The 24678-nt window shown below is 32.6% G+C and overlaps 1 protein-coding gene across 1 annotated transcript in view; it reads right to left on the reverse strand.

Annotated features, from left to right (window-relative positions):
- DACH1 (dachshund family transcription factor 1) overlaps positions 1–24678 on the reverse strand; it is a 402483-nt gene that overhangs the window by 229377 nt on the left and 148428 nt on the right. The window contains 1 exon segment of the mRNA XM_033105102.1: positions 3573–3688. Within this exon segment, the coding sequence (XP_032960993.1) occupies positions 3573–3688 (116 nt within the window).

Consider the following 24678-nt stretch of genomic DNA (forward strand, 5'->3'; position numbering starts at 1 on the left):
AGTTCAAACAAAATTATTCCATGGAGTGCAACGGTAAAAAATAAATAAGTAATAGCAATATACATACATAAACTACATATACTTCAATACATAATATTAGAGCTGGGAAAAGACTTTTTTTAAAAATATAAAAATAGTCAGATTTTTCCTGTTAAGACAGATGTTGCCAGGAAAAATTTTTCTTAACTCTAATGTTCAATTGTTGAAAAGAAAAAAAATGAGAGAATGATTAGGAACAAATTGAATGATCTTTTTTTAAATATAAATTTGTCAAAGTTAATAAATTTTCTTTTTCACAAGACCAATTTTAGCAATATTGAAGGCAAATTTGAATCGTTTATGTTTTTCAAATGGTGATACTGGGAGCACAAAAGTAAAGGTCAACGTTCATAGGTAGGCTACCATTTAAATCTTACAGAGGATTTGAGATTTTGGGGGCAGGGGTTATTTTCTTTGTTTTCTTGAGGCTTCCATGTTTGTTTATTTGTTCTGCTAGTTTTAGAAACACGATTTCCAAGTCTTTTAAAGATACTGACATAACTATAACTTTTAGAAACAATTTTTTTTAAAATTCCAAACTCATAGATCAAAAACTTGGTAGAAATATCATCAAGCTAGTTTGCTTAATGCCAACAATATTGTTACATATCTTTTTCATTAAGTTTAAAAATAAATAAATATCACACTTCACTTTCCCCATCTTAGGAAGAAAAAAAATGATATTTTATCATCTAAGAAAGTAACAAATATAAGAAAAGAATGTAGCAAATATAAATAAAGTCCTGGAATATAAACTTATATTTATATTGAATCATATTTTTCATATTGAATCATATATTCATATTGAATCATATTTCCCCAATGCACTAAGTTCTCCTTGGGAGAAAAGTGTTACATTCTTTTGAGAACTTTAAGATTTCTTTAAGACAAGTAGATTTCTAGTTAATGTTTTAAGATAGCAAATAATCCAGGGCATGGAGCTATTATTCTGTATTACCTAAACTTCTTCAGCTAGAAAAAATTTTATGTAAAAAAGACAATCATATTGAATATATTAAAATAACACCATTCATGTGCAACAGTCAAACTTCTGACAGTTTCAGATCTTTGGAACAATTTCTAAAAAGTTGAAAGTAAGTCAAATAGACAATAATGAGCTCACACACCCTATCTTCAAGCCAGTCAAACTACGCTCTTCAGAGCACTGAACTGTCCAAGACCCACTTTTCAACCCGGTTTACTCTCCTGATGAACCTCTATTTCCTCATCTTTCTCTAGAACATAACTGTTTAAGGTCTTTTTCAATATAATGTTTAATAAGCTTGAAAGAAATTCTGGTTTCTTAGTTCACAACATACTAGAAAGAACAAAAGTCAAATAAATAAATAAAAATATGTCTGAGAAAAATAGTACAACAATTGAAATAAATGAAATGATCCTCCTTCAAAAATGAATGCCTATAATGTCAAGTTTAAATTATCTTCAGTGTCTCTGTTCACCAAGCCAGGGAAGTGTGTAACATATTTCAGAAACAGGCCTATTAAAAAAAAAAACTTAATATTTTGATTTTGAATTTTGGCGTATGATCATCAGTCATTTAGAAACTTCACTTGCCGCAGTTATTTGATGGCATTAGTTATGTGAGGAGTTTCTGTACATAGATTCTGAGGACATCATCTTATTTCATTGCTATGGTGATGAACTATTTATTATCTTTACCTTAAAAGACTAAATGTTGGCAGACAATTTGGAATCAGATCTTCCTTATTTTAGTATGAATACAATCTAGAATCCTTTTTTCTCATAACATAACTGCATTTATTAACATGTGAGAGTCGACACAAACTTATCAAATGTAGAATAATTATTATTTTAAATAATTACTTTTTTAAATCCCCAAAACATACTTTATTAAAAATTGATTAAATCAAAGATGCTCAGGTCTTTCTTCTAGTACACCTGAGTCTTTCAACCATTAAACATGAAAAGTTAACATTTTAGTTCCTGGCCTATGTACTAAAAAAAACAAAAGAGAACAAATTTTTGAATTAGGAAATTTTTATCTAGTTAAATAAAAACAGTTAAGGCTTAACAAAGCACTGCATGTTTCTTTTCCAAATCTCAAATTTGGAATTAGAGTCTCAGGCAGTAGGATTCAGTTGGTCAATTTAGAAATATGACTAACTAAACAAATAGAAATAATGCTACCTGCTCCGTAATTGGGTCATTTTCAGCTATTCATTTCATTTTTCTATGTGTCTTTTTTTATCTATAAAATTAGCATAAAAATACAACTTTCCATGGGACTTTTAAAAATTTACTGTTAAGTACATAATGTGGCATCTTACACCAAAAAATTAAATATATAAAATGAATAAATATCTTCAAATTTAACTCAGCAGATGTTTGATAAAGATAAAGGTTCACAAAGGTGAAAAATTTGTTCAGATGCTGCCACAAAAATGAATGTGAATTAAAATAGTCATTGCTTTCAATCAAATATGCAATGTGAAATCAGATAACCCATGATGGTATTTCATGATGGTATTACAGCACCCAGAAAGACAAATGTTACAAAAGAAAAGAAAAATTGATATGGGCATTCAGAGGAAAAATGAAGACTCTCTCCTCATCTTGCCAGAGTATCTTTTCTGTATCACTTGTTTTATATGGCAATTATAGGCTAAATGTTTATATGTATATCTTCTCCATAAATTTCCATGATGGCAAGAATTATTGCAAATATTTTATGCTATATAATAATAACATCATCCTCATTATTATTATTTAAATTTGCTCATGTCTGGATGACACATGTAAGTGGGAAAATGTGTAAGTAAATAAAAGAATTAATGAACAAATCCAGGGGTGGAAATCAAATAGTTATTTTTGCACACAGTGCAATATTTAAGTTGTTTATGGTACGAAACATATGTGGTCAAGGATATTCTTTTACTTGTACATTTTCAAAATTTTAGGAATAAACATCCATCAAATGGTTCTAAAGGAAATGTATTCACGTTATAGTTTGAGAGAAAACAGGAGAGCTTTCTGTTTGACATAGTTACTATCTTTTGTTTGGATGCATTTCAATCTATTTCAGAATACTAATGGAATGAGAAATAAGTTTAGAACCCAGAGACATGGATTTGAATAACCACTAACAGCTACCATCTGATTAACCTTGGGAAAGTCACTGATTCTCTCTGAGCACGATTCCTTAACAGGAAAATAGGGATAATAATTTGTTGCTTGATATTAGTGAATGGACTCGCTAGAATAACACCTAGCACTGTGCTTCTTTCATTTTATTTCAAATAAAAATTTAGTGTTAATGCATTTTTGAAATAAATTCTCATCAGTAACATTATCTTAGTGTTCACAAAACATAATCAATGGGTGTAAATATCTACATAAACATATGTATATTTGTATATGTGTGTGTATATGTGTATATATATGTATATGTACATATATATACATATGTATGTATATATACTGTAGGTAGATATATACACACTGTGGCACTGGCTGGTTTTTAATATCTTCAGTATAAATAAGTACACTCGTACCTGTTGGTGGGATTATCCCAGGAGACATGAGGCCAGGGACAGAATGTGGCATGATATGAGAATTCTCTGGGGAGGTGACACTTTGAGTCCTCTTAGGAGGCCTTCCAGGTCTGGAACTGAAACAAACAAACAAAAAATTTTTACAATTAAGCTGTTGTCTTACACATCATTTCAAAGTTGTTTCAAGTGGTAACATGGACTGTAAATAAATTTGTTTCAAGGACGGTTGCTTTTGCAGTTAGATGTAATAGACTTCCATCACTAATTAGATTACATGCTGAATTCATTTTCCCCATTGGAGATCGGCCACTCCTGATGCATAATTCATAGCCTGCACCTCGTTACCTGCTTCTTCATATTAATATCTATACACAGTTTGAATTGCCTCGTTTGCATATGCTAAAGTTCTGCATGCAGCCTTCAGCACGAAAATTATGCACTAACTTGTAATAATTATTACAGTCAGCCAGCTATTGATTTATGAGACTTTTAAAAACCAAATATGTGTAGTACTTGTAATGAATGATATTTTAAGGTTCTTCAGGAAATTAAAAGGCAATGGCTGCCTAAGGAAATGTTCTGCTTGTTTGATTTAATACTACAGTTAGCTGGGAGGTGGAATGAAAGAGTGATTCAGACCTATAGCACATTTTTCGATGATATGTTTTATTACTTTGCACTGCTAGTCTGATATCTAGATGATAAATGACAATACATATCTAATGTGTGAAAAGGTCTTGCAATTTCTTTATTTTTTGTCATTTAAAAGATAAGTCAAGTTATCATTTAACCCTTATTCTATTTAAATGAACAGCCCCACTAGGTTGCCTTACTTTGAATATACTAAAATAAATTCGAAAGGCTTAGGATTATTCGTAAGACATTATTGAGAAACTGCCAGTAGAGCACCTTATATCTGCCTTTAGGATAAATAAAAATAAACTGTGTTGTGTTTTAGTAGTACTTGTCCATCGCATGCCTATTGTACAGATTAATTTTTAAAATTATAAAAGCAGAGGTGAAGAGACAAGTATTCACTATCCTTGTATAAGAATAACATGAATATAATATTAGCAACTTTTGAAGCAAACATACTTAGCATTATGTTTCCACGTTCTGCCTCTGTATCATGAATGTGTTTTTATAATCAAAAGGGCTGTTTTCCCATCATTTATTTGGCCAGTATGGGCCTAGATAAATCATAACCTCCATAAGTTAACATTTCCATGCTAGCCTCAGCTGACATCCTTTGCTTCCTCAGAATATTCAAAGATCCTACCTCTATTATATAATGTAAATAATAGATGTGGTCATCTAACCACATCTAAATAATTATTAAGCATTCGTTTTTTTCACAGCTGTGCCCTGTGGAGGCTAATTTGGGAGAATGGGTTCTTTAGTCTTCAGGAGCTTATACTCTTGCCAAGTGGGACAGATCTGGTGCATCAGTAGCTATGGTGTAAGCTGGAATATGCTAAGCGTCATAAAACAGTTGCAGCCTGAATACTAAAGAGGAGTTAGGTTGGATGATGATACTTCCCTGTTGAGGGAAGAGAGATAAGATTTCACGGCAATCGAAACAGGAGAATTCTGAAGGAAGAGTTAGACATGGAGAGGAGAAGAACAGAAGAAAAGTACACTCCAGTGAGAATGTGAGAAAGAGATGGAAACGTGAAAAGGCGTGGATATTACTTACAGAAGTGTTACCACAGAGCGGAAACAGGTCTGATAAGATGAGGAGCAGAGCTTGATAGTTAGAGTCAGTCAGTGCCTGGGGCTAGATCCTGGAGGGCTGGGAGCTAAGAGCTAGGAGATTGTGTTTGTTTTGCTAATCGATAAGGACACTTTCCTTCTTATTGTTCTGAAGTATCTCTCTGGCTACTTATTCTTAGTCTTCATTATTACTCTTCATCTTCAGCTAGTTCTTTAACTCCTGTTGTTTGCCTGGGGCCGATCAACAGTGCTCTGATAGTCTCCATTCTCCCTGAGTGATCTTTCTATTAACAGCACTGAGATGCTAAGGAATGATGGCTAAATAAATATCTGCAGCCTAGATCTTCCTCCTGGGATTCAGACAGATTAATGTCTGTCGACTGGAAATCTCTGCTTGGATGTCCTATAATAATCTAAGACTCAGCTTGTCCAAATCTTAACTCAGCATCTTCCCCATTAAAACCGATTCCTCTTTCCCTGGTTCAGCGAAATGACACCTAATTGACTAAGCTAAAAATCCAGCACGGACCTGTGTCTTTTCCTTCCTTGCTACACTCAGATATCATCCCAAGGAAGAGAGCTCTCTGATATCTTCTCTGTTCTCTCTTTTGTAATCCCACTCCTGTTTTCCAAGTCAATCCCGCATTTCTTATTTGATCTATAGTGTCAGCCTGCCAAACATCCAAGATCTACCTCCAACTTTGTCCAACTGTAATGCCTACAGTCTAAAGACAGCTCTCCATACTGATCTCAGAAGGATTTTTCTAAAACATTTATTCAATCATGTTTTCCACTTTGCTTCAAGATATCAATAATTTCCTATAGGAAATCACAGTCCACATCCTGGCACCAAGGCCTTCCAAAACTTGACCTCTGTCTACTTGTCCTTTTATTTAATCTCACCCTTTTAGTCCTACATTTATGGTTTAAATTTGGCCCTACTGAATTTCTTAGCAGTGTTGCAAGTTGCTTCAGTCTTCTATTACACTACCATTATAGATGCTGCCTCTTTTGCCACCAAAGCCTTTTTCTGCGCCCACCTACCCCCATCCCCATTTTACCTGGCTAAATCTAAGAAGATTTAGCCTTCTTACTAACCATGTCTAGTTAGGATGCTTTCTATGCACTATAATAGCCCATGCTGAACAAATCTACTTACTATAGCTCTTGTTGTACTGGTTGTAGTAATCTGCTTATTCTTTTTACTCCCAAGACTGTATGGAAGAAAGTATATAAAATATATCATTGGGTCCTTAAAGCTTAGCTCAGTGCTTGGCTATCGATTTATCTTTTCTTTCTTTTTCCCTTCCTTTCTTTCTTCTTGATTTCACTGTAAGTATCTAAATAAATTTTAACACAATTCGTGAAGCCCTTTACCCTAAATTCCTCAAGTATCTTACCTCATCCATTCTACTGGCCTCAAAGTTTCCAGGAAATGCAAAGTAAGGCACAAAAAACAAACAAACAAACAAAAAAATTTGGAATTCTGAGTTTAAGGATAATGCTAAATATACATCAGAAGCCCAGAAAAAAAAAATAGAGTCATTGAGTGATCTCAAGCAAGATTCCGTGAGGAAAATGGGAAGGGAAAAAGAAGGTAAGATTTGAAAGATTTAGCCCTGTAATGTGCTTTGCCTTTATGAAACTGTTTAGAAGTACTTTATTATTCAGGCCACAGGAGCTGTCCTCAGGGCCCTCACTCACTCAGAAAGTAGAAGTCAGGCTACCAAGTAGGGGCACTTTATTTCATGCTGTGATTAGAACAGACCCAGTGGGCTCCTTTCACCCCAGATATCAACTGCCCAATCTATGACACTGCCTCCAATTCTACCTGCAGAGATTTACTGCTTTCAGTTTTAAAGCTTTAAGATCTTTTAAAGGCTGCCATTAAAATGCAAATACCCTTGGTGGTGGTAACACCCCAAAGCCATCAACTAACACCCTATTGAGGATTATTGTACAATTAGGGAGATCAGAGTCTTGAGATATCTATGCAAAGAATGCAGCGAACTGGAAGGAAAGATTTGAAGGAAGTCAACTCACTTACCCATTTGCCTGAGAATAAGAGTACTGGGAATCCCTGCTTGAAGTTAGCTTCTTGTCTGAGGGGGAATTTAGACGGCTTACTTATTAACTAGACTTTCCTCTTTCCTTTTCTGACCCACAGTCAGTTTAGGTCCCTTCGTATTTTACCAGGACTAGAGTCAGTGTTGATTACTAACTGCTACAGGGTTTGACTCCAGGGGAGACAAACTCACTGTTACGTATTTTTAAAATATTTAAATTTCTTTGGACAAGGCTATAGGGAACTTCTAGGAGAACATGTGTAGTGCCGTAGCCAGAAGCACAGGTTGTATGCCTTGACGCTCTAGCTTTAAATACTGGCTCTACCAATTTACTAGAACCTTAATCAAGCTGCCTAAGTTCTCTGAACATCTGATTAAACCAGAATTTTTTTCTCTTTCTTTCTGTCCTTTTTTTCTTTATGTAGACCTGTTTGCTTTGTTAGAAATATGTTATTCTTGGAAAGAAAAACAAAAACTTAACTGAAAAGGGAGAGTGAAACAATTAGCAAAAGCATTTCCTTTTGAAAGGATCAACTGCCTCAGTAGTAGCAACATCCAGGACTCCTTGTCTGCAACAGTCACCCAGCTCTGTGCCAGAGGATCAGAACAGCTGAACTCTCCTAGCTCTAATCAAAGCAGAAGACCTCACTTAAAGATATTATTACCCTTAATAGCTAGAATGAAATTAAATGTATTACTTTGGTAATTGTTTTTGCCAGCTTCACACGTGAGCCATAGTGCAGCCCATAGTGCAGATTTTCAACCATCTGCACTAAAAAGTGGAGAACAATGGCTCAGAGATGTCCCAATCCACACTTAACATCTCACTTACTTAAGAATCTACCCAGACACACCCTTACCTGCAATTTTGAATATTAAAAGTTTTTTTTTTGTTTTTTTTTTCTTGAGACAGATCACTGGAGAGAGAATTAAATTCTCTCTTTAATTTCCATCATTAATCTGTCTCATGCGAATTTGTTTCACTCCCACAACTGTATAATGTTTACCAACTCTTCTTAGCCCATTTATTGTGCTTATTGAGGGTGAAGTCAAATCCAACTTAACAAAGCAAAAGTGACAAGAATTAATAAGAAGCTAAGTGCATCAAAAGAGTTAAGAGGCATTAGAAATTTTAGAGGGAGGGATTTCTTTTTCAATCCCCAACCTTGTACATAGACATGATCCGCTAATTTCTTCAGCAGTTTTTGAGAAATTCAATTCAATTCTCTTCCTGAGAATTGGAGCAGAAAAACATGTACAATCCAGAAAGACACTGTGATGGTTATAAATTGGGAAATGTAAAAGTAGCTACCTAGCAGAAATTTTAGTTCCAGGTCCTACCTGCTTAAAGAAGGGTTCCATTCAATCATTTAATTCATCCATCCATCTATCTAAGAGAAAGGGGCTGCTGCTGTAAAATAAGAATTGGGCTAGACATTAGGGTTTCAAGAATAAAGACACACTCCCTTCTTTGAGAAGGAAGATAAAATTAAATAGCCTGTGGGTAATAGCGCAGAAGAAAAATACATGGTGGCAAGTGAGCATTGATTTTAGTCTTGGGACACAAACAGGCATTCAGGGGTGAAAGCAGCCTGCTCCATTAATTTCCAAGAGTTCATTTGCCCTCTCCAATTCATTCACCCTAGGAAAACGCCAATTGTGTATTTATATTCTGCATAATTTTTCTAGTAAACTGCTTCTTCAAACGCTAGCCACATTATATAAAAACTTAGACTGTGTATAGTCAACTATATAAGCCACATATATATTCTAATCTCTAACTGGAAAGGTACCGTTTACTTAATGATTTACATACGCACTTGAACATTGTGATCATGAAGAGTGATGTTTATGAGGAGTTTAGGAGAAAATGCTTATGTTCTAAGTAAAGTGAAAAAACAAAATACAAACCTGACAGCATGGACATAAAAGAGCACAAGATCGACAGAGAAAATAAGTAAAGCAAGCAATCAAAGCACATGAAAAAAAGTGGAATGAAACACACTAAAATAGTAGAAGGGATTATCACTGGATGGAGAATCACATATTTTTTTCTACATCTGAAGATGTTAGTTTCTCTGACGTAGCATGTATTACATATAAAATATAAAAACAAACTTTAAAAATTAATTTTCTTAACACTCTGGCCATATTTTTCAGATAATTCATTGTAGGCAAACCATAATCCTGGCTAATCTTAATCAGTACCCGAGGTTTATCTCTATAGAAGAAACCAGACATAATTTATCCTCTGAATCTTGTTTTTTTTTCCATTTCAGTTCTAAGATATCTAATAAAAAGCAGAGGATCATATGTAAAAATATTGCCCTTGTGAGAACTATAAAATTAATCTAAAATATGAAAACTACAAAAAAATTATCTTCCAGATTAAATCAACCTCATGATATAGATCTATCAATTTATTATAAAAGAATGCAAAGGACCTCCTGAGATTAACCTATGTTTATATTTCACCAAAAGAAGCACCTGATTTATAATCCTCAGTTGATAAGTGAATAGTTTTCCCTTAGAAAGATTTTGTTAATTTGTTGAATATTTTGTTTTGTATTTTTCTGAAAGGCAACAATATAAATAATCCAGGAAGTTTATGATTAGCACCATTTTCCTTTTGGGTGGAGTTTTTTTCTATAGCTGGTAAAACTTTAAAGGATACATTACTTTTTTTGCAATGATGACAAATGTGACCACTTTATCTCATATCCCATATTTGTTTAGACCTTTTGTGTAGGTGTGTGGCTCAGCCGTGTTTACTTCTCAGTACAAATCAATTACGAACTAATTCATCAAAGAGATGAACTACCGAGTTCAATGGGGCAGGCATTTAAAATATCACCAGCTGAAACTTGGAAGCACGCTTAAACTACTGTCTCACAGGCACAAAACATACAACATTCCCTCAGTTGCTTACGTGGTAGGTGTTCTGAAATAAATTGTGTGCCCCCAAAATGTATGTATTGAAACCCTAATTCCAATGGGATGGCATTTGGAGACAAGGCCCTTGGGAGATAATTAGGTATAAGGGAAGACATATTGAAGCCCTCACGTGGGATTAGTGCCCTTATGATTACAGACACCAGAGAGCTTGCTTGCTGTATCTCTCAGCAATGTGAAGACACAGCAAGAAGGTGGCTGTTCACAGCCCGTGAAGAGAGCCACCATGAGAAACTGACCACACTTAGACTTCCGGTCTCCTGAAGTAGAGAAAATAAATGTCTGTTGTTTAGGCCACTCAGTCTATGGTTTTTATTATGGAAGGCTGAGCAGGACTAAGACAGCAGGCAATCTGGTACATTAACTAAACAAATGCGTATGCAAATACAAAAAAAAAATTACAATTTCCTGTCAAAAAGAATTTCAAATACATTTTTTGAAAAAGGCTCTGTGCACATATTAATTTGGGAAATGTCCAGTTAAACCTACTAAACATACAGATGTTTTGTGGAAGAACGTTACAAATTCCCAAAGCTTTTTAATATTTTGATTTTGTGGAACAATTCGGCAGAGCTTTCACTACACTAATGTGTATTATAAATCTCTAAGAATGCGGTAAAATAAGCATTTACTATTTTATTTTATATTTATTTTACTGTTATTTCCAGGAAGTTTGTTTAGAGACTTGTGCTCTTAAGAAATAGTATGTTCTTCCTAACAGTATGATTATATTTGAATTATGGGAAACTCATTTCTCAACATTACAAAATCTATGTATGTTTTGTGTCATACATAGGTCACATGAAAACTGTCACATGAGAATTGTTCTCTAGGGACCAGGAAAGCAGCAATTCATATATTTTGTAGAGTTGATATGAGTTTATAATTACTCAAGACACAAGGTTAACATGAATAAACTGAAATCATTGCTAACAAAAAATAGAAGATGAAATTAGCTATTCTGGCGAGGAAGAATTATTGCCTGACTTCAAAACTAACACTATCTAGACCTGCAGTCGTATAGGAAATTTAATAAAAACCTGTTTCAAAGGTCATTGACAAAAATATCTGAAGTCCCCAGCTCAGTTGGGGCTATTAAATACTCAAGAAGAAGGTACCCCAAAATAAGAGTTAAAACATTGGAATGTGACTAAGCTACTTTTAAGCATTTATCAATAAAGTGTTAACAATGACAGCCAAAAATACTAAAATGAGTCTCTGTTCAACAGGGTACATGCTTCAGATAATATAGCCCCCAAAGTTTATGTATCCCTCTCCCAATCGTTAGAATCTCCACATTAAGAAGATTCTTTAAAATCCATGAAATATATTACCTATATTAATCTTAGAATTAATATATTAATCTTCGTTTAGATTCTCTAACTTAGTGAATAGATATTTTGAGATTAATATTTATCAAATCAGGGGTCTTGATATATTCTAGCCTCAATCAGAATTACTTACTTTCATCAGTGGTAGATGACACCATATAAAGTATACCCAGTGATTTCTCATAAATATGTATGCATATTTTATAACTCTTTTGTGGATTAAAAAGCAGTTTAACGCAATTTAAAGTTTTAATTAAGGAAATATAAAAGTTCAATACTATTTATTTTTACATTTCCGTAGCATACATTATATATCCACATGTATGGTATCTTTCTCAGAAAGAATACAGTTTATAAATTTCATTTAGTGACTAGAAAAAAAAAGTCATGTCTGTCTAGAGAGCTAAATATGTTAACTATTTAAGCACTTTAAATTATTTCTTCTTCCAAGCCATATATGAGTCTACCCACAACACACTTTTTTTTTTTTTTTTTTTTTTTTTTTTTTTACAATTATCTGCAAAGGCTGACTAAAATCCCCTATGGGACAAATCCTAAAATAATTAGAAACAATTGTAAAGGGCTTTCTTAAAGTTTTGGGAAGAATTAATACTTTATTGTCTTCTTTCTCACAGTTCCTTTCACACTTCAAAAACATATTCTACAAAATTTAAATTTAATATTGAAAGATATTCCAACTAAGATGTGGGCTATCTAAACCAATCTTTTATACAAACTATCTTTTTCCTTAAAATGGTTAGTATCACACAGTCTAGCACATAACCATTTGCAAATAGTTTCATCGGTCATATCTCATCCCTCCATAGTATCTCCTTACTTCTGACTTTGAGAAATATGTTAGACATGTAGTAGGAACCGATTTTGGGTCAAAAGTCTTTAGGACATGATGACTCATTTACCTACTTGGAATATATTTTTATTGTGATGTTTTATTTTAGGGGAATTAAAAAAGAGTACTAGTTGGTGTTGGATATCAATGTATAGACAAAAATCTGATTTTAACTAGTAACTAGTCCATCTTTCTTTCAATATTTTCCTTATTTTTATCCATAACAAAAATATTCATTAATGACTCAACTGAGTTTCATTTCATTTTTCTATAATTATGAATTATCTCCATGTTAGTCACAGTTGCTAGTATGTTTTTAATATGCAAGATGAAAATATTTTGTGAAAAAATTATCACTAACCCCAACAACAAGGAGGGAAAAACAATAGTAAGTGTGTATCAAACTTTATGTTCTAAAGCAATCATAATCATAAATTTCCAGTCAAGTAACTAAATCTACACATATATACAAAAACAGTTAGGTATAAGAACATTCATGCACAAATCATAAAAGCAGAAACAAGTTGTGTTTGTATTAAACTATTGATCCTCAGAGGTGTAGTTTCAAATGAGGGTTAAAAAAATCTATTATATCAGAACTCAGAAAATCTTGTCTTCCTGCTTGCGAATGCAGAGGTAAGATGGCTAACTCAAACTGAAATGCATGTTTTCACCTTCCACTGACAAGTTATTTGTTTGCTACCTCTGGAGAAAATGTACATAACTAATTTATTTGAGAAACCTGTTAGAAAAAAAAAAAATGCACTCACTATCCCCCTACACTGTGTAACACATGGGGAGATGTCAAGAAATGTAGTCATGAAACACAGAGATTCAGATACCAACCCCAGAATTCAAACTCCTCCTGACAACTTTTTGATATTCTCAGGAGAATTCTAGGCCTATGAACTAATGAAGGGATTATATTAAGACAGACAAAAAAAAAAAAAAAAAAAAAAGTGCGCTATTTCCAGCCTACAGAGGTTTAATAACATGCTTAATTCATTACCTGACATAGATATTACATAAGCACCAAACATTGTTATTAATACGATTTACATTAATTGAATTCTATTTAATACTGTCTGAAAGTGTTTTCTTTAATGAATGGCTATTTAATACTAATGTTTTATATTATAAAAAAATATGATATAAACTGCCTGCACCACAGAGTCAGAGAAAACGTTGGAAAATGTTCTTTCAAGCTTGGGTAGACATTGTTTTATCATATGATTCTTTTTCCCCTAAATATTGTGCAGAGGCTGCATTTGCACAACTATTATGCAATTCTTATATTCCCTTATTTATTAATTTGTACACAAATCTAAATACTAAATACTAAAAGTGTTGACTAAATACTGTTATTTGAATTGACCAATTAATAATACCTTACATTTAGAGCTGACATATTTATATGCACTGGGAATTCTTTTGAGTACTTTATGTATATTATTTCATTGAATTCAATCACTTTGTGAGATGGAAATATTATTATTTCCATTTTATAAATATGGAAACTGAGTCAGATGTGTTGAAATATGGTGTTACTACAAATAAAATATAGATTTTCTTATTCATTTGTTGAAATGGAAGAATTGATTTTTGGTTCAGTCTGTGCCCAACATTGTATTAAACAGAAGCCTAGGGGAGATAACAGCTACTACATTTCATTTTTTAAAAACATACTGTAGAATTCCTTATTTGAGCCAATTTCTTTATGTATCTGTTAGAGGATCCTCTGATATTTCACACTCTGCCTCAGTCTCATGGTCAGAAAAATGGCTCTCAAAGTCCATGACTGTACATCTGGTTACTCATTCCAATGCAGTCTTTCCTTCTAGCATTTTTAGAGCCCACAGATGCCTGTGGGTGCAAGGACCAGTCCTAGATATCAGGATAGCACAATACAACCTTTTCTCCAAAAGGAAGCTTCTTATTGGTACCATATACAATTATTTACGACACTAAGTCTCAAGGGATTTTTTTTTTAACAAAAAGAGATAAAATCTTTGATAATATAAAGAGGGAAGCAGCATTTACAGCAGGTCTGGAGACATGAGTGTGATTTTTGACTGATGGAGATAAGGTGAAAAGAAGGCACTGAAGGTTTCCAAATGACATGATCAAGGGCTCCCAGGCAGAAAAGTATGTGGAGTATGGGAAATGAGGGGGTGGGTTAAGGCCTTGATGAATGCACCATCTGCACAGAATTTGTAGGCCATCTTTGTAGATTTGATATGTTTCTTATGTGTTTTAAAGTCGCAGCTATATTGGAAAGCCTTTGAGATCAAAACCAAGGCTTGTTTGCTCGGAAGTTGTCCTTGACTTTCCAGTAGAGAGAGCTGTTACTTGTGTAAGTGCAGTAGTGTTGACTAACTCATCTGAAACGGGTGGGTGATCTTGGTAACTGAAGATCGTATTGTAAAAAGCAAGGCAAATATTGAGTGTCTAGAGTAAGACTTTCAAGAAATGCAGTGTATGACCTAATGTTGCTTAGGAAGTGATATTATGTGAAGTGTAATAGTTCACAATTTTATAGATTCCATACTTAGAAAGTGATATGTGGAGTACAATGGCTAGCAATTTTGTAGATTTTCATGAGATTAGAGTGAAAATCAAGTTAGTTGCTCTTGTCAAGATAGAGATTAGAAATCATCACATCTAATTATAACTGAATTTACTATGTGATTGTCATTATGTCCAACACTCTGACATGCATTATATAATGTAATCACCACAATAAGTGTATCAGATATATATCTTTATACCCATTTTACAGATGAATGAAATGATTCCTGGGGAGAGAAAAAGTAACTTGAATAGGCCGCAGACTGATACAATAGCAGAGCTGAGTGTAACCAGGTCTGACTGAGTCCAAGTCCACTCTGACTTGCAATGCTACTCATAAAAATGCTTCAGCCTGAAGAAATTTACATCAGAAGTAAATAGCTAAATGTAGATGATTTTTGAAATTTAGTTTCAAGGCTGCATTTCTATTCTACTACTCTGAATATATTTATTATTTTGAAATATTCCCTATTTTGAAAAATAATTTAATGTTCCTGCCTCTACACCTTTGCAGGTGTTCTTGCTATTTCCTGGAATGCTTTTCAGTAAGATGTCTCCATGCCTCACCTTCTCTAATACCTTCCCAAACAACCTGACTATGGGTCCAGTTAATAGTTCTCTCCCTTCACCCCGATGCATTTTCAGCCTGAGCATTATTTGGAAATATGGGCAAGGGTTTTTTAATGTGTTTTGTTCACTGCTGTATCCCCAGAATATAGCAACAGTGTCTGGCACAAAGTGAGGACTCAATGAATATTTATTAAATGAAAAAAAAAATGAATGAGTAGGTAAAGAAAGAAATGGATGCTCACTGCTGATCTATGGACATCTGAATCTACATTGTCTTAGTAGCGATTTAAGTACCTGAGAGGCTGGGGCTATGACATGTCAGTGTATTGTAAGGTGTCAATTTGATAATGATGATAAAGTGGAAGGCTGCTGAGTTATTGCTTTCTTAGCATTATCCTACCTCTAACTGAATACTATGGATCTGTCTCAGCTCTTCAAAATGATGTGGTTTGAAAGAGAATACTCCATAAATTTTTAAACCAATGGCAAACTATGAAGTTTGAAATCATCAACCAAGGTATTCTATGCCCAAATATGTACATTTTTGAACTTTGTTTAAAAATCTAGACACATGTACTTGGAAATTTAATTTGCATTTCCACAATAATATATGCTTTTCTAATCATTTGATTTAATCCACACAGCTTGGTCATCAAAAATAAACCATTTTTCACTACATATGCATGGTTATACAAAGGGTGCCGAAAAATTTACACACATTTTAAAAAAGGAAAAAACTACTAACATTGTAATACTCAATATATACCAATAACAAAGATGAATACAAGTCACGTTTGACTTCTGCAATTACAGGAGGTACTCAAAGTGGTTACCATCAGCGTCCAGCTACTTCTGATTACGGTGAACTACTGCTTGAGCAACATTGACCAAAGTGTCCACTTGTATACATTTTTTTGGCATCCCTGATATATAAAAGTCCTAAAATATTTCATTTCATTCCATGGGAAGTCTATATTATTCAAAAATGGTGTCAGAACAATTTGCTCACTATTTGAAAAGTTGACGTAGATTCCCATTTTATGCATTTACAGAAGTAGATTAAGTAATTACACGCTTAAAAATTGCAAATGAGTAAAAGAAAACTATCCTTGGGATAAAAGGACTTTAGAAGCATGACATTAGTGCCAGAAACAAACAACAAAAACAATCGATAGCATTATCTGCATAGAAATTAGAAACATTTTTAGAAAAACTAATTGTGAAAAATAAGTGACAAAATAGGACAATGTATATCTGCAACAAAAAGGATTATTACTCTTAATTTATGCACAATGAAGAATCCAATATTAAATAGGAAAATAACACACATCTGTAATTAATAAACATATTTTAAAAATCTACAACTGCCTCAGTAAATTAGGAATTAAAGATCAAATCAAACACAAAGTATCACATTATGCCCATGATATTGTCAAAGCTAAAAAATACAGACACTACACAGGTAGATAATATTTCTGAAGGACCATTTGCCCAATGTATTAAAATTTAAAATGTACATACTTGTAGCCCAGTATTATCATATTGACAAATCTAAGAATTCATTCTGAGGTAATAATGAAGGATAGAGAACATGGAAAAATAAAATCTTAAATGTCCATATATATGTGTTGAGTTGAAAAAATTACAGTGTATCCTAGATTGAAATTGTAGGTCATAAAAATTACATATATTATAAAGCTAGGTAAAAAGAATACAATAACATGTCCATGCTAGATTTTTATATCTTATAACAGGTTAGACATAGTATGCTCATATTTTATACATGCTATCAATGGTTTTCCTCTTATACATGATTATATATTATCTTTCTTTTTTATTAGTTTTTTTGAAATTTTCTAAATATTTGGCAATAAACAAGTTTTGTTGTTGTTGTTGTTGTTGTTTTTTAATAAGGGAAACAATAACAATGGCAGAACATCCAGAAACGGATTCAGTGATAGTCAAAGAAAATTATTTTTCAAACACCAGAATAAACTAATATTTAATGCTCTGAAAATGTTACAAGTAAATTGTGTATTTACAGAAGAGTATTTTATTTTAGAAGCATATGTATCAAGTAAAAATAAATAGAAATAGATCCTAAACTTGCCTCATATTAGGAGCATAATATATAGATTGTATTGACTATAATTTGTCTATTTGCCTTCCACAAGTTGAAATATTTAGGGCAAATTTAGCTTCCAAAAGTTGTACATATCGAGGAGAGCTGCAAATGCAAAGAGGCATTTTTGTCACAAAATATTATGTTAAAAACTTAAAGAAAAAATGTTAAAAATTAATGAAGACATAAGGATTGCTACCAATATAAAAAGCTCTCACCTTTAATTTCACCTGTAAGCGTTCAGAGATTTTTTGAATTGCATTTCATTTTTTTGGTAACGTTTAGGCTTGCTTTTCTGAAAATTAAGCTGAATTTTATTAAAGATCAAGACCTTCCTGTTTGAGTGAGAAATAGTAGTTAATCTTCCTACAGGATATAGATAATCTCAATGGAATTGAAACTCCATACACTTTGCTGGGTTCATTGATAGGATTTACTCTACCTGGGTGGATAGTGTGTGCTGAGTAGTTTATGAGCAAAGCTTCCTATGCTGTAAGGTATCTATCTGAACAAGAGGAACAGAGAATGAGAGAATTTTGTTATAGAAGAGAATTTGAATCAACCCAAGGAATTTCTCTTTTTTTCAGCATTCACACAAAACTCTTCATGAAGTTTGAAGAAATATTTGAAGGGAATTGCCAAAACTTATACTAGCTCTTGCAACTAAATTTTACAGTAATCTGTATAAAATTGCTGTAGTCTCACATTACGTCAAAATGTTAACTGAGTCTCTTGTTTTAAAAACAAGCAATAATCTAGATTGAAAACTTAGAAAACATAGAACGAACTAGGCAATTTATTTTTCCTTGATTTACTTAAATTAATTTTCATCAAAAAATTTAAAAGTGATGCTCCTTTTCTTATCTAGGTGTATTTCTTGACTGTATATTGCTAAAAACATTTGATTTCATGAGTTTAGTTTTAATTGCAACTTTTCTGTTATATTTTCTAGTTACTATTTGCCTGATCACCTAACTAGTGCATTCTGTGAAAAGCACACCACCTCCACATGTGTATGCACACACAAATTACACACACATACACATATATACATATACACACAGTTTGGACATACGCTGGCATTCTCCATACATGTGGAAGTCAGTGGAAATGACAAATGGATGGAGAAAACGGAAAAACAAAGGATAAAGAAAAAAACTGATCTCAGCAATAGCTGGGAGACATTCCTGCTGTTAAGAGAACAAGTTCAGGAATAGATGGAACAATCTTAATTTATGTGGTAACATATTTAAGGAGATGTCATAGAGTAGGTTAGATAACTGGGATTACCAGGACTAGCCCTGTAAGCACAGATATACTAATATTCTAATATTGTAGAAAGGAAGATGTCTTTATCTTTTTGCCCCTCTGTGAAGCTAGAGTAAATAACACAAACTTTACATTTGAAAATAACAATGCAAGTTGATGTTTCCAGACTTTTTACAACCCTCCCCCATCTTAGCTTTTAATTGGTTAAGAGAACGTCAAAGTAAATTAATTTTTAATAGGTTAAAAGTAAATTCCCTTACTTTTAACTTTAAATTAACTCAGTTAATTTAAAGGCTTCTAACTTTTAACTTTAACAAGTAAATTATTTTCTAGTAACTTTTCCTGAATTATAGATTAAAAAATATAAACCCTAGCACTTGACCTAAATCTAAAAATCAGACTTGCTAATAAACATTTAACTCCTTTCCTTGATCTTAAAGCATATAGTACATATTCATAGTATGCAGAACTGAATATATATATTTGCATATATACATATATATATATATATGCAAAAATGAGGTACACACAAAAGGCTACCATCTGACATGCAATACAGCAGTGTTATATGACAGAAACAGATTTAAGTACATTTTTTTCATAAATGGTTGTATATATACAAATCTGTATGAAATTAGTAAATATGAATGCTTTTTAAATTACTACATTATCAAGATATTTCTTAGCTACGTATATATTTGAATCCGAGATTTAATAATTCAATATGACAGCTGATAATTATTCCATTTATAATTAATGCATATAACTTTAGATGCAATTGTTTTCCCAAAGTGATCATACTTTTTTCACCATATAGTCCTCCCATAACACAGTGATGTATATCACTCTGTATCCTATTACAAAATATTTTCTATTTGGTAACTCCTTGTTCAGATATACAAATGAAAATCAATTAAACATCAAATCATGGATTCCAGAAAAATCCAATATAAAAGGAAATGAGAAATTGTGATAGAATGAAAGGAGGATTGATACGAGGTAATTAAGGGAGAATGTGTGGTTTGGAGAAGATATTTAAGATACACACTAGAAAAAATGAAGTAGAAATAAAAAGAGATAAGGTTTCAGTGAGGTAGAAATCTAAAAGTAAGAATCAGAAGGCATCCTGTGTTAAATGATAAAGTGTGGGTAGGGAAACAGAAAGGTATATAAAGTCAAACAAAGGAAGTATGAGGAAAACATCGATTTCATAATGAGGAGTGAACATTCAACTCCATGCTGTCTCATGGTGTTTGATTCCATAGTGTTTTTACACATGGGAGGCTAAACTCCTGGTTCACTGCTCTACTGCAACGTTGCAGGAATATTTAATATGTGATGATCTTGTATGACACCACTCCACAATCCAGCTCCTCTAGCTTAGCCACCATTGACACATAGCCACCATTGACACATAGCCAACCCCAAATTATACATAAATATGTGTGTGTATACACACATATGTGCACGTGTACACACACATGCACATGCTCCCAGGCATGCAGTGAGCAAACTTTGGTTTCTGCCAGTGGCCTTCTCCTTTTTATCCTCTTCCTTCTTATCAGAAGAATGCTTCTAATACAAATATAACTGAAGCTATGTAAAACCCATGTTCTTCCCATTCTAGTCTATGCCACAATATTCTATTTAAAAAATCAAAAAAAGCACAAGGAATGTATGCTAAACTCTAATTATTCACATGTAAAATACTTTTTAAAAATGTGCAGTAAGTTCTTAATTTTTAAAGGACTCTAAATTGTACATAATTTTCAAACAAACTTCGCTTTTATGATAGCAAATGAAAATGAAAAACATACAGCGTATTTAAATCTACATTTCTGGTAAAATGGTTTTCAAAAAGTTTCCCACCAATGAATTGTTTTCTTGATTAGCTTAGGTACTATGAAACAGGGAAGAAAAACTTAATTCTGGGCTCATATAAACATCTACCTTCAACAGCTTAGCAAGCAAACATTAACAAATGATTTGCATCCTATTTACTTACAACAGTTCTATAAAATAATACATCTCTAAAAGCAATTACTTTAAATTTATTTTTCCTCCACATTGAAGCAGAAAATATTGTCACGCAAAAGTCAGCTTTGAACTTGTATAATAATAGAGATTTATTGAGACAAGGCACAATGCTGATTAAAAAAATAAAAACATCGAAATACACCCTAACATCTTTCCTGAAACACATGATAATAATTATCTTAGGAAAAGGTGTTGCTGACAAGAGCATAAATGATGCTGCCAAATGGAGAATTAATTTTATTTTAAAGGATTAAACCGTAAATTACTTCTTTAAAGTTAGTGAGAAAAAAATAGATCCCTTATAAAGTCAATTTAATCAATTCACAAGAATTTTGCACAAGAGAAAAAATTATTACACCATAACATTCCAAGATGATATATGAGAATCATATTAAAGAGACATGCCACTCTTATTCAGGAACTAATTTAGAATATATATGACTGGATTTTCAAATACTTGTGTAAAAATTTATATTATAACATGTTTATTGCCATCTTAATCGAGATTTTTAAAATAGAATTTGGATAGGTTTTCCTCACCTTTTAAAAATGTTTTCTTTTCAAAAATTCAGTTCTAGATAATTTTCTTACTTGTGTGGTATATGTATGTTAGCAGAGTCAAAGGATAGTAGGCCTTTTAATAAACTCATGTTGACTAATCAAATGTTATTATTGTTCCCTCACTGCCTTTGCTCTGATTTCTTGTAGGCAGTATGAAAAAAATGCACTTCTTCAAGTGAAGAAGGTTTTTCTGTGTGTTTTTTTTCCCTTTGATCTTGGCTATAAGACTCTCTGTGGCCAATGGAATGTGAGCGGATATGACATATGCCATAACCGAGTAGAAGTCTGATGACCCTTGCATAGCTCTGTCCCTTCCTAAGCTTCTGCTCTCTTCCATGAGAACACACGGGACCCCAGTGGAGACCAGTAAACCTGCCTGTGACCAGCAATCCCCAAGTACCATGAGCTAGAAATAAATGTTTATTTGTCATAAGCCCATGAGATTTTGGAGTAGTTTGTTGCTGCAGGTAAAGCTGACTGCCAGTAGCATCATAAATACCATAATTACTTGTTGTAACTACTTAAAATGTAAGAAGAGCATATGTAGGTCACAGTTCAATTGTTGATATATAACATATCAGAAGTAAACATACTTTTTTTGTGGAAAGAAACCCAAAGCCTTCAATTCCTGTGAATAGGGCAAGGAATCTGCATAGGATTTCTAATAGACTCCCGATCAGAGTATATCTGCATCTCCCAACTAAGTGTTGATTCATTCCAATAGGAGGGAAAGAGCAGGGAAAGTTGTATTTAAATGATGGTACCAACTATGTGGCGTTTACAGGTACTTAGGTATACTAAGGAACACTGAATGACCAAGCACTGCAATTTGATTATTGAGAAATGATCCAAAATTATCTGTCCAAATGCGGGGGAAAAAGGTTGGTATAGCCTTAAAATTAAGTTATTACAGTGTAACTTTTTTTTTTTTTACAGAGTTCAAAACAAAGTAATGAAAACTCACTTTTAACCTATTTAATGAAGGCATTTAATCTCTTCAAATAAGGAATGGGGGAAATAAACAGGTTTACATAAAAATTAAAATATCTTCATTATAAATATATTTCTTTGGTTCTAAAATCAATGTAGTGATTTCTGGAATAAAGTTTTACTAAGATAATGTTCATTTCCACTTACATTTGTATGATAATGTGGAAATGAGCACTAACTGATATTTACTAGAACAGACATAAAAGAAAAATCCGTTGTGTTTGAAGATAATGGTGATTAAGAACAGGAATGGATATTACCAAATAGCTATGAAGTACTCAGTGATTAGTGTCAAGTTAAATTGTCATCAAGTCCTGGAGTTAGTTTTCCTCTACTAATAATATTGTATGTGGAGATTTGACTTTTATTTATCCAATGTCTCCTGGTTGGAAATAAGAATAAGCTCCAGGGCCAGAACTGAGAAAAGATTTTTTCAACAGCACTAATTAGTGACCAGAATGCTATTGGCTACAAAACTAGGGACACTGAGGTTCATTTTAATAAACTATCATATTTGCAAGTAAGTATTTGTTTATAATGAGGAGATAGGGGTGACAAAAGTGTATGGAAAACCGCAGTTAAAGAACATTAAAATATCTTTAAATATCATTAAAAATGAATTTATTCAAAACATTTTTTCATTGATTTGAATTCTTCATTGAATTCACACAGTCTAACCGTACAAATGAATGTATAGGTGAATAGGTAATTTGCTAAATTCAAAAAAAAAAAAATTATCTATGCCATCAATAGCTAAGACCAGGGAAAGTTATTTCTGCTGTTAAGTTGTCATCAGATCTGCCATCTGGACCTACCATTTCCATCCATAGATGAAATATCTGTTTTTTTAGAACCAAGTATGTATCATGTCTAATCTCTTGTCAGAATGTCATGAAGTCTCCATTACAAAAATCAGTAATTATTACATAGTTCATAAAAATTTTGTAAGTGTGCTCTTAAGTTCTATAGTCTCATATTTTCCTTTCCTTCATAGCCTACCCTTCAAAAACTAATCATGAATAGATGCCTTTATTTTTTGTACCCTCATACAATATCTTATATTTATTTTTGTTTATTTTTGTTAGAAACAGCCCTTTTCCCCTCATAAACCAAGAAATTTAGTGATGATAACCTTCTCTTTGTAAATATCCTCTAGCTTTACCACCCAACTTCATATAAATATTCAATCAGAGTATTTTCTAATGTAAATGTTACATATCTCAGACAGAATCCAACATAGTTTCAGAGCTTAAAAGTGGGATTTTATTGTGTACATCTTCATAGAGCTTTTATAAAGAATCAGGAAAACAGAAAGAGGCAAAAAATAAAGAGTGCATGTATTAACAATCCTGCTTAAATTTAGGAAGTTAATAATGACTAAAATCTATTGGAAAAAATATTTGTATTTTTTACAATGATGTGAATATGCATTTTTAAATAACAACCCCTTAATTAAAATCCCAAGATAGCATATTTGCAAATATTCAGATTTGAAATAATCAAAATTGAGATGTAATTCCCCAATTTGCTTGCTATTTATTTTTTAGTATCTAAAATTGAGCAAAAACATGTGATGTGATTACTTGGACATCTTCCATACTCTTAACATACATAAAAATAAAATTAGTTTCTTCACAAATATGAACTGGATGTTTTCCTTATGATTTCACTGGACAAAATATTTTTAAAACAGAAAATGCCATTTATTAACTGGCATATCTAATAATACTTATTTTTTTAATTTTTATTAAATTTATTGGGGTGACATTAGTTAGGAAAATTATATAGGTTTCAAGTATACAATTCTATAATATATCATCATATATTGCATTGTGTGTTCACCACCCAGAGACAGTTCTCCTTCCATCACCATATATTTGACCCCGTTTACCCTCTTCTACCAACTCCCCTTCCCTCTTACCTTCTAGTAACCACTAAAATCGTTGTCTGTGTCTATGAGTTTTTGTTGTTTGTTTGTCTTATTCATGTGTCACTTTCAGTTTTATATTCCACATATGAGTGAAGTCATATGGTTCTCAACTTTTTATTTCTGACTTATTTCACTTAGCATGATAAT

The sequence above is a fragment of the Rhinolophus ferrumequinum genome, chromosome 4 (assembly GCF_004115265.2).
Source record: "Rhinolophus ferrumequinum isolate MPI-CBG mRhiFer1 chromosome 4, mRhiFer1_v1.p, whole genome shotgun sequence".
In the NCBI taxonomy this organism is placed as follows: Eukaryota; Metazoa; Chordata; class Mammalia; order Chiroptera; family Rhinolophidae; genus Rhinolophus; species Rhinolophus ferrumequinum.